Source organism: Alosa alosa, chromosome 9 (assembly GCF_017589495.1).
Source record: "Alosa alosa isolate M-15738 ecotype Scorff River chromosome 9, AALO_Geno_1.1, whole genome shotgun sequence".
NCBI classification, from domain to species: Eukaryota; Metazoa; Chordata; class Actinopteri; order Clupeiformes; family Clupeidae; genus Alosa; species Alosa alosa.
Genome location: NC_063197.1, coordinates 21003758 through 21015469, shown reverse-complemented (window position 1 = coordinate 21015469; position 11712 = coordinate 21003758). Strand labels below are relative to the sequence as shown.

General features: G+C 44.6%; 1 protein-coding gene across 1 annotated transcript in view; it reads right to left on the bottom strand.

Moving 5' to 3' along the window:
• Positions 1-6803: 6803 nt before the first annotated feature.
• Positions 6804-11712, bottom strand: part of oca2 (oculocutaneous albinism II) — an 86215-nt gene continuing 81306 nt past the window's right edge. The window contains exon 24 of the mRNA XM_048252750.1: positions 6804-7431. Coding sequence (XP_048108707.1) covers positions 7344-7431 — 88 coding nt within the window. The 3' untranslated portion in view covers positions 6804-7343. The remainder of the gene's footprint in view (positions 7432-11712) is intronic.

The following is an 11712-nucleotide window of genomic DNA, read 5'->3' as shown; positions in this document are numbered from 1 at the left end:
ACACCCCCCAATAAGTAGACCAGTGCAGTGCAAAATAAGATTCGAGAGAAAGTTCCTCCTCTTCGTCGCTTCTTTTCACCCTTTCTCACCCTAAGAGTAGTCTGTTTCGTTTGACGTGGACACAGAGAGAGTCTTTTCTCCGTTAAAGTGAGAGAAAAGGGCTGGAAGATGAATCCCTCCCTCTGACTGACTGACTGGCTGTAGATGGCTCTCAGGGGAGGCTTCTTTGATGTCCCATTTTTCAGACGCCCTCTTCATCCTTGTCCTCGCCAGCCAGTGGTTAGCTTCCTCATCGGGCCTTGCCGCAGACAACAAAGCCATCTAAACACGGGCTGAAGTTCAGCGCTGTCTGTCTGCTCAGTGGAGAGGTGACAGGCCCATAGAACCTGTTGAATGGAGCCGGTACCGCCTAATTGGTTTCCTAATAAAATTGAACAGATTTTCTTCTTTTTCCATTAATAATATAACAGCAAACACAAAAGGTATCACTGACTGATACAGTCTGTCAGCTCTTTGCATTGTAAGTGTAAAAATCAACCTTCTGTGGAGGCACTAAATAATCTGCCTCCTCACCAAATATTACCATATGACAAGCCTTTTCAGAAAACAAGCCATCGGAAGACATTCTGATATGTCAATTATTGTGATCTGGATTTGATTACGAGGGACTTTCTAACCTCTTCTCCAATGCTTAGACGTGTTCCACAATAGTATCCACCTCCCCAAGTGACTTACAAGAACCACACAGATAATGGCCGAGACTCTGCCGCAAAGACGCAGTTAGTGGCACCATCACACCATATTCCTGACGAATACTAATTGATGGCTAGCATGGTGTAGGGGCAGCAATACACAGCAATCATTTTCACTGAATGGGGGCTGTGTCAGTTCAACCTCGGCACGGAGAAAAAGAGTAAACGCCGAAGAGGAATGAAATAAGTTTATCCGTAATGAAATTGCAGCGCCGCTGCCCGCCTGCGTACTCGCCGTGGCTCAAAAAGTCTGTTTAAACTCACCCTAATGCAATTTCCTCGTAACCTAGTTACCCTTGAGAAAAGTCATTTTTGGAGAGGAACGCGGTAAGACAGGGGTAGAAAAGGAAAAGCAATGGCATGTTTTTCCCGACAAGAGCATTAATACTTTAGAGGCATTTCAGCAATTGTGCCACACTCTCCTGAGGACAGACAATGGAAATTTAAAGGCTGACGCTCATGTAGGCCTTTGTCTTTTTGCGTAGTGTTGAGAACAGTTAACATGATTCAGACACAATCCAGCACAGCACAGTTTATCTTTGAATGTGATAATAACAACATACTGTACACTTCAGACATAGAAGTCATAGAAGATGGAGTATGTAGAAAGATGAGCTCCATACATGGCTTCTAGTAATTTTGCATTGCTTAATTAGTGAGCTCCTGATGTTGGAATCTATGTGCATGCTATGCCATGATGTAGTAACCTGACTCTCACCAGATGAATTTCGTTCCGCCTAGCTCCACTCATCCATCCGGGATCAATCCATTGAAGTGTTGCTTCAGAAGGCTGGGCCTAATCAAAAAAATGCTTGCATATGATTGGATAAGCCACTTGTCCGTCATCTATTGACGTGCTACTTCAACCACTCACATCGAAGCCAACCCGTGACGCTGATAACAGTCTCACAGTCGCTTCTACGCTATGTCACATCTATGAAACTCCCGCCCTGCATCCTGATTGGCTCTACCATACAATCTCGTGCTGAAATCACTCTCAACGGAAGAGGTCCCAGATGGATGTGAGTGAAGTTAGGCGGAGCTAAGCGGAACGAAATTCATCTGGCTAGAGTCAGGTTAATGATGTAGAGATTGTGCTTGAAATGTCTGGATTGCTGTTTACCCGATGCTCACACACACAAATACACTATGAAGTCTGACTCTGCTGTGTGATTTCAAAAGTATTCTTCTGTTGTTCTGAGGACAACACTGGCCAACAAGGCATTCAGTCTGACATTGTCTGACACTGTCATTGTCACAAGAAAAGAGCTCCCTCGAACACACTACTTCAATAAAGCAAATGAAAGCTACATTTTCCTTAACAATTTCCATAGGCTTACATCTCAAGTTCTTTCAGGGCCACACAAAAGTACCTACCCCGAGGCAGGTACTCTGTTCGGCCCCGTAGAAGTTCCCGGAATGTCGTGTTACCGGGACGTTCGTCTAAAGGAAACATGCACAAACGTTCCCCTTCCCGTAAAAATCAAGTTCCAGGTGCGGTAATGGAAACGGGACTATAGATGTTAAATCATCATATTCATTCATCATCATATCATAATATTGCCCTGCCTATTTTCACAATAGCATGATTTTTTTATCACCATGATAACATTATCTTTCCAAAACCATAGCTAATAGTGGTGTTAAGTTCACATAGTATGCCTTTTTTTTTTATCCAAATGCATGACAGTATATAGTATATGCATACAGTATTATTCACAGAATTTTCTAAATTCAACTTTTCAACTAAATTCAATTTTCAAATGTTGTTTCAACTGGGTGTGACGTCAGCAGGTAAAAGTCACCCTTGGCTCACAGCATGTGGTCCTACTACACTTGCCAACCTGGGGAGCGTGTGGGGGGGTGCTGTCACCACCAAGTTGGCTTATTTTGGATTGCGTCCAGCTCATCATCAAAAGTGACTGGCAAGGTGCGGCCTTGTGAGCAATGGCAAGGTGAATAGAACTCCCGCTGAGCTTGGAGCCACACTAACATTACATTACATTACATTACATTTGGCTGACGCATTTTTAACCAAAGCGACTAACAACATGGTAACAGATTAAGTTTTAAAGCAATTCTCAACAATTTTAGGACAATTAAAAAAAAAACGGTAGAGTACAGTAAGAATAAGTGCATCAGTGAGTGCTGTTTTTAACAGTTGAGTGTCATTTCAAGACGGCTGGTAAGTGCTGGTATCAACAAGACTTGTTGTAAGTGGTATTATGAGAGGAGATGTTCTCTAAAGAGCTGGGTCTTCAGGAGTTTATTGAAAATGGAGAGGGATGTCCCTGCCCTTGTAGGAACTGGCAGTGTGTTCCACCAACGAGGAACAACATATGAGAAAAGTTTGGATTGGCCTGAGCCGCGGTGGTAGAGCTAGACGTCGTTCGTCTGAGGAGCGCAGCGGTCTGGAGGTAGTGTATGTCTGTATGAGGGCATTCAAGTAGGTGGGAGCAGAACCGGAGACTACTTTGTAGGCAAGGGTTAGAGCCTTGAATTTGATGTGGGCTGCCATTGGTAGCCAGTGTAGCTGGATGAGCAGCGGGGTAACATGTGCCCTTTTGGGTTGGTTGTAGACCGCGTTCTGAATCATCTGAAGGGGTTTCACTGCGCAGGCTGGGAGGCCTGTCAGGAGGGCGTTGCAGTAGTCGAGTCGTGAGATCACTATTGCCTGAACCAGAAGTTGAGTAGCATCTTGAGTCAAGTAAGTCCTGATTTTCCGTATGTTGTAGAGTGCGAAATGGCATGACCGGGCGACTGAGGCAACATGATCTGAGAAGGTTAGTTGGTTGTCAAGAACAACTCCTAGATTTCTTGCAGTCCTGGTCGGTGAAACAGACAGGGAGTCAAATTTGATGTTGCCGCTTTTGAACCCAGATTGATTTGGATTCAGAAGGTTGTTCTGTGAAAGGAAGTCAGAGACCTGTTTGGAGACTGCTCGTTCAATACCTTTGGATAGGAAAGGCAGGAGTGAGACAGGGCGGTAGTTCTCGACTTGAGCAGGGTTGAGAGAAGTTTTCTTAAGAGAAGTTTTCTTGAGAGAAGTTTTCTTAAGTAACGGTGTTACTAACAACATGGAACAGCAGTGCTCTGTCCTGTAAATCATCCCACTACCTGGGCAGCTGATTTCTGATTAAAGCTGAAAGAGGCTGATCTCTGATTGATCTCCATTTTGAATTTAGACATACCGTATTCGGACACAGCCAGCTGAAGATTGAATATTTATCGTCAAATTGCAAGTGAGGACACAGCTCCTAGAAAAAGTGAGGCCCTGAATGAAATAAATAAATAAATAAATATTTGTCTATTGTTATAAATAAAACACAGAGACAGTGCTTTTACTATTCAGTGAACATCTTTTCAGTGTAAAGTACTATTGGTGCTGAGGCCACTTTTGTACAAGGCAGCACCTGAGCTGCAGTGTTATTCAAGGACAGCTTGTTCTGGAAAACTCTGAATTTTCAAACCAGTTTGGGAATACAGAACAATTGCCATTGTCTTCCCATAAAGAGCAGTTTGTAACATTAATTCTTTGAAATATCTATTGCAATCTTACTTGAACATTTACAGTATATATAAATTTGCATTATTGTCTTCTGTACAAGAAATTGGATTACTCCCTTAGTAACGGTTATGCCCATATGTCTTTCAATAATTTTTTTCACAGTACATGTATCTGATATGTATTATGAATCTGTTTGTCAAGGTACCTTATGGAAAGATAATTCGTAAATCCTCTTTTCACAGCTGATGTTTTTTTTTTCATCTTGTCCACCAGACCTGCTACAGTTTCATGATGAAATTCAAGGTGGCGGTGCTTGTTCCCTGTGGCCACAGTTTATCACAGGTTGTACTATGTTGTTTGTCACCACCATCACCACTGGCAGCTATATTTATTAGTCTTACAGATGCTCGAGTACATTATTGATCCCCGAGGGGAAAATGTTGAGTTTCCTTACTAACTCCATTTGCAGTATTAGACCAAATGGACTCGTCTTCAGCCCTCCAACTGACATTGAAAAGGGAGGACACATAAATTAGCCCGGAAGAAGCCAAAAGCCTAATTTACTCAGAAACATCTTATTTATGTCATGTGGCTCCCCTCTAAAGGAAACATCTGCTCCTCTCCTGAGCCTCTGGCTGGCATCCAGTGCACCTTGGCTCTCTCGGCACACTGAGATATGCTTTGCTCGTAAATCTCTCCAGTAGACTCTGACTCTGAGATTTTTATAGATGTCACACTTTATGTTTACACTTTAGCTGTAATCAGCAACTATCGTCTCGTAACTCCGAGTGTGTGTGCATCAAACAAAGGTCATTACAGAAATGTCTGTCATCCATTAGGTTAATGCTAAAGGAACTACAGTACCTTTGTCTCTGTGCATCAAAAGGCTCTTTGGCAGATCCAGTAAGATTGGATCACTGGATTAAAATGACAGTAAATCTGCCAAGGATGTCTCTTAAGGGAAGCAGAAAGGTGAATGGTTGCTCTTACCTAATGTAAGGATGTTGTAATGGAGGCCGTCATGTACATGGAGATGGCTATGGGAGCGTGGTGGTGGAGAAGGTTATGGGAGCGTGGTGATGGAGACAGCTATAAAAGGAGCCTGATGGATGAGATGGGTGTGGTGGTGTGGTGGTGGAGAGGGTGATGGGAGTGTGGTGGTGGTGGTGGCTGCGCTCACTCTGTGTGCTCATTAGGACTCTCCCTAGTGATTACGGGTGACATTTGGAGATGGAGCTGATCCCGCTGATCCACCTTGGACTCCATGGGCCCAGCGGGCGGGCTCATTACAGGAGCCCACGGCACCGGGCATCGCCAGCACCGAGCCCTCGCCCCACCAGCCCCTGCCGGCTCGGGCAAAGGCCTGAGTACACGCCACACCATCTGTGCCATGGTGACTGTGGATGAGGCAGTGTGTCGCTGGACTGCTCCAGACTGGTGAGCATGTGGAGTCTGGTTAGAGATCTTGAGCAATCAGTGACATGATTGACCTAAAGTTAAAGTATGCCAAAGATTACGTACTGTACACACAAATATGGAATTGGTAGTTGTGTGTGTGTGTGTGTGTGAGTGTGTGCGTGGGCGTGTGTCTGTGTGTGTGCGTGACTAGGTGTGTATAAGTATGTTAGTATATATGTGTATCAGTGACTTGATGATGACTTGGGGAGGTATGTCAGGAGTATGTGAGTATGTCAGTATGGTAGTTTATCTGTCTGTCTTTGTATAGGTGAGTATGATTGTTCGGCATGCTTGTAGGTGGGGACGTTTACCAATGTATTTTAAGGAGCAGAAAACAACAGCCATATTGTCAAAATTAAATAAAAGTTTTATTTCTTCTTCATGTTCATATGAGCACAGTTCCATCACTGGCAATTGAAGTTTTCATCTTTAATTGACTGTAGAAAGAGCCCTATCAAAGTTAACAGTACTCTATGAAGTCTTACAATACTGGCAAGAGAAATGGGGTGCAGCTGTGGCCATTAAATACTATATATTAACAGTATAAACACATACACTTTCTATATCAATGTACATTATCTGCCATGTTCAAGTTTAATAATATTACGGTTTTATATTATATTATATCAAGGGTTAATTATATTACAATTCAAACACATTAAAACATGAAATACTTTTTCATTTTTAGGTTAAAATATACAATATATTACTTATTCGGATGAGATTAAGTGTTGACGGATACATTTTTATAGACTAGGTCTACTTAATCATCTAAAACACTGTATGAGCATAAATCATAAAAAATCATTAACCCAAGATTTATGGACAGCTTGGGTGTAGTTTTTGGTAAGGCACATGAAAATCCCTTTAAATAGATGGTATGATGCCTTTTCATATAAAACAAACATAAGGACAAATGGATCATATTAGTGCCTCATCATACAGTATATTCCAAGCTATACACAAATCAATAAAATTATTATCCCCAACATTATAAGAAGAATCCTTGGGTGAGTCACTTATTTCGGGAAATGTAAACAAGCTTGCTGTACTCCCAAGGGCCCCCCCCTCCCCTGCCCCTCCCCTTGGCTGTCCTCATGGTATTCCAAGTCGCCATGGCAGCGGTAGCACCAGAGAGCACTGGCGAGTGCCAGGGTGAAGCTGGGCACTGTGCGCGGATGATTCATTCCCTTGGTTCGGATCTTCGTCTCTCTTCTCTGTCCTCCGTGTCTGAGGCCAGGCGTGTGGCTGGCAAGCAAGAGATGTCTGCCACGCTTTAATGAGGCCAGGCACACACACACACACACACACACACACACACACACACACACACACACACACAAATACACACAAACACACATGCGCACACACACACATACACACACACAAGCTGCTCACCGCTCTGCCAACGAACTGTGTCTCCCAGTCAACAAGGGACCCGTCCATCTCCAGCGAGGCGAGGCTTCCCCCCTCTCCCCAGAGTGTGATCATTCAAAGCACACATTCTAACACAGTCTTACACACACACACACACACACACACACACACACACACACATGCGCACACACACAAACACACGCACAGAAAAAGTCTGTTTCTTTTGGTCCCATGTGTGTGGGGGAGTTTTAGGTGTTCCAGCCCAGTCCGATGTGAGTGGCCAGCAGGTAACACATGGCGATCGTACAGGTCATGAGCATCATGGGAAATCCTAGCCTGCAATAGAGAACAGGCAGAAACATGCCATTAGAGGACAACTCAAAGCAACATTATGCAACAATTTGTCAATGTTTGAGGTAAGTCTTTTTGCCTCTTTCTGAGGTATGTCATTCATTTTGATGGAACATGCCTGTGGTTCCGACAAGCCAGACAGAATATGTTTAATTTATTTTTTTGTTCCAAGACCACACAGCACTGGCAAAAGACACGAGATAGAAAGTTAGCAAGCAGTGCTAACTAGGTTGTTTGCAAGGTTTTGCATTCCCTTGAGGTATTTTGCTTAGCAGTTTCAGACCAAAATTTTGCTTTAAAATAAACACTGATTTGTACCTAAAAGCGACAAATCAACCTAACACAGTGGTCACATGACAAGTGTTCACAAGGAGTGGACGGAACCAGACCACAATCAACGCTGCCTGTGTGTCTGCTTCGGTACGCTATTGACTGAGAGAACTCTGCTCTCAACACCGTTCCCACAGCAACCAGGAGATCACCTGCTGATGCCTTTACATAACATCAGTCCCTCTCTGTGTCTAGACATTTATTCACTGACTTCATTCATGTCTGTGTTTGCGAGTCGGCACATAAGGACTCCCACGCAGCAACCCTGGGGAAGGGAAGAGAGGGGCATTCTTCCCGCGGGTCCACCTCTAAGGCAGTGTGAGAGCTGATGGGTGGATGCAGAGACAAGGCTTCCAGACACCATTAACACTGAATCAGAAGGCTTTAGGCAGACAAACACACATCTCTCTCTTTCTCTCTCTATCCCACTCTCTCTCTCACTCTGCTCTCTCTCCCTCTCTCTCTCTTCTTTTCCCATCTCGCTCCACTATAAGCTGCTGTCCCGTGTGTGCAGCTTCACTGGTTTACTAGAGTGAACACTGTTGGCGTGACATGTGGCTCCGTGAGCAAAAAACATAGACATTGTCTGAACATGTAGACTGAAAGGAAATACTGCTCTGTTTACCAAGTCTACCTGGAAAGCTAAGCAAGGTCACTGCACCCCTCCAAATGGACAAGAAAACAGAGAAACAGTATGTTCCCATCCCTAAGCTCTAGATGCACATGTAATATTTATTCCTGCTATTTTGCTGATACGGCATCAGTGAAGCAGGGTTAGGTCTGTACACTGCACCCATGGAAACAGGCTATCTCTTTAAAGTACCCGCCACTAGGTCCTTATCCACAGACGATCGCAGTTCTGTTCGTGGAAAGCTACGGGCATCTGTGTGTACAGCGCATCAACTTCGATTAGCCCGCCACCGCTGCCGCATGCCCACACACATGCAAAACACAGGACTAGCGGCCAGAGCTGAGAGAGAGAGGGCTTGGAATGGTCAGGCCCCCAGAAGCGGCCAGCTCTGCGCCGCTAGCCAGAGAGACAGAGCTAATGGATGTCTGAAAGAGTGAGTCAATTTGTCTGAGCGAGAAAGAAAGAGAGAAAGAGAAAGTGAGAGAGAGAGAGAGACGAAAACAGATTCAGGCAGAGAGTGGGGAGGAAGCCAGCTAGAAGTAGCGCTCACACTGCCGCTGCCCAAAATGACACTTTGAGAGTTCCAAATGGTCCAGAATGCTTTCAAGTGAAATAATTCCAAACACACGGAAATCCACTTAAGAGAGGGGAAACAGAACAGGGAACGGTAATGCAGTTAAAATCGCCTCAGTGAAATTACAGCAGTCTATTTCACAGCCTCACATGTGTATACACATAGACACACACAACACACACTCACTCACACACACACACACACACACACACACACACACACACACACACACATAGACACACATTTACAGTAACCACCCAAAAAACTGTTATGATGGCTTACTTCCTATCAACAGGTGCGTTTTCTGAGATTAACATATGTTCACTGACCACCAGATTCAGCATCTTACTTCTGACCGGTCTAACAGTACAATGGGTCACCATGATGCAAGTCACAGATAAATGCACAGCCCAAGGACACGCATGCACGCGCATGGACGCGCATACACACACACACACACACACACACACACACACACAGACACACACAGCTGGCCAAGCACTGAGCCAGGTGATGCGCCGTTTATATGCTGCAGGTGGACAAACACGTTGGAGAGATGGTGTTTAGGGAATAACCAGCTGCACTTAGCTGCTTGGACAGCCTCCGAATCGGATGTGAAGTAAAACAGGTGTACAGCCCAGCTGTGTGCGTGTAGGGGGGCGGCAGGGGAGGGAGAGGAGGCCTTCAGGTTATATAAAGCCAGATAATGTGATTTATGAGTGCACAAAGGGGAGAGCCAGGTGTGGGGATGGGCAGGCAATCTTTAAGTGGCGCGCCTGACGATGGAGGAGAGGATGAATGAGGAAGGAGAGGAGCTAATGAGTTGATGGACGCATCACAAACATCTGGGCGGGACTTAATGTGGGTCTTGGGTTTTGGATCACAGTTAGGTAGATGAAAAAAAAATGTCTTCCATTACTCAAAAACTTAAAGTGATGCTTTTTTTTTGGGAGAAACTGAACAGACATAACACACTTGGAAACAAGTGAGAAAGTCCTTGAGGAGAAAACAAACTTTCAGAGGTTTCCAAGAAACTTCAATTGCAAGTGGCTGGAAAGAGTCAGTTCTTAGTTGAGAGAGAGAGGCTGATGCCAGAATGCCTATGCAACTCTTCCCCGCTACCCTAGCAACCCTGGGTTTGGGATGCTCCTATTCCCCTTTCCAAATGAGCAGATGCAATCCTTCAGAGAGTATGATTACAACTGCAAGGGGGCACATTCTTTGGGTTCGTTTTAGTTTCGTTTTTTTTTGTGTGTGTTTTTTGTTTTTGTTTTTTGGAAAGCTCATGCATTTTTCATCGCTCCTGAGGGCAGGAAGAGTCGGAGCAGAGTCTGATCCAGAAGCGCCTGCAGGAGGACGGCGCCCGGCTCCATGATCCGTCCAGCTCAGACAGACAGGATCAGAGGACGGGGAGGCCGGTCTGGCCACCCTGGGACCCTCCTCCCCGGCCTCATATAGTTTGAGATGGTCATTGGCTTTGCTCGGTTCTAGTCGAGGGGTTTTTTTTTATGGAAAGTTCCAGATGGTTGGGCCGTTTGGTGATCCTCCAGCACCCTAGATGGCAGCGGCGGAGACCACATGGTGAGTACAGGGGCCAGAGTGGGTTGGCTGGCATTTTGAGTGGCAGACTGAGAGGAGACTCTACAAGCCATGCCATTTATGCCCAAGGCTCTTGCCATCTCTCTTGTTGTCCTTCCCACAGCATCTCTCTCTCTCTCTCTTTCTCTCTCACTCTCTGTGTCTTTTATTTTCATCTTTCTATTTCTTGTGAGAGGACACCACAAATCAAACTCCTCTTCTCATAATTACACAGCAAACTAAATATGATAAATGGAGCTTAATTTGATAAACATTTCCATTCAGCCCAGGCCAGGGTAATATCATCATTATGGAACAGAAACTAACTTACCAATTTAGAATGAATGTGCTTCTGTTGAACCATGAGTAATAGACATATGTCATCTTTGTCATTCAAAGAGAAAACGGACATAAAATGTTAAGCTTTGGCCAGAGCATATGAACTAAGTAACAGAATGTGTGTGTGTGTGTGTGTGTGTGTGTGTGTATATTTGTATGTTCTATGCGTTAAATATGTGTACTACAAACATCACTCAGTAAAAACAGCCAGCAATGTTTTTCCATGCCCTGATTTGCATGTGGAAAGGTCACATTCCTCTCACTCAAACACACAGACACACAATGATTCTGGTGAAACTGTTAAGATAGTGCATAATGACACAGGTTTGTCTGTTGAATTTTAATGACAATGACAGAGAAGTGTGTGTTTGGGTGGAAGCTTGGGTACATATTAAGAGACTGGCTCTTCACTTTATGTTATAAAGGTCAGAGTGATTATCATTTCCACTTCACACACACACGCACACAAAGTCTCTCTGATTAAAGAGTCTCTGTTGAATGACACACATGTATACGTTTCCAAGCAAAGCCAGTGCTGTACAAAGTCATGTCTTTGTCCTCATCCCCTGTCCTCCAGATGCCCTGGTCTCCTGGATGTGGTGTGTGTGTGTGTGTGTGTGTGTGTGTGTGCGTGTGTGTGTGTGTGTGTGTGTGTGTCTGTGTGCATGTGTGTGCATGTGTGTCTGTGTACGTTTGTGTGTGTGTGTGTGTGTGTGTATGTGTGTGTGTGTGTGTGCATGTGTGTCTGTGTTTTGGAGACGAAACGGAACCCTTTCGGGTCGACACAGGAGTTAAGCAGGGATGCGTCATTGCT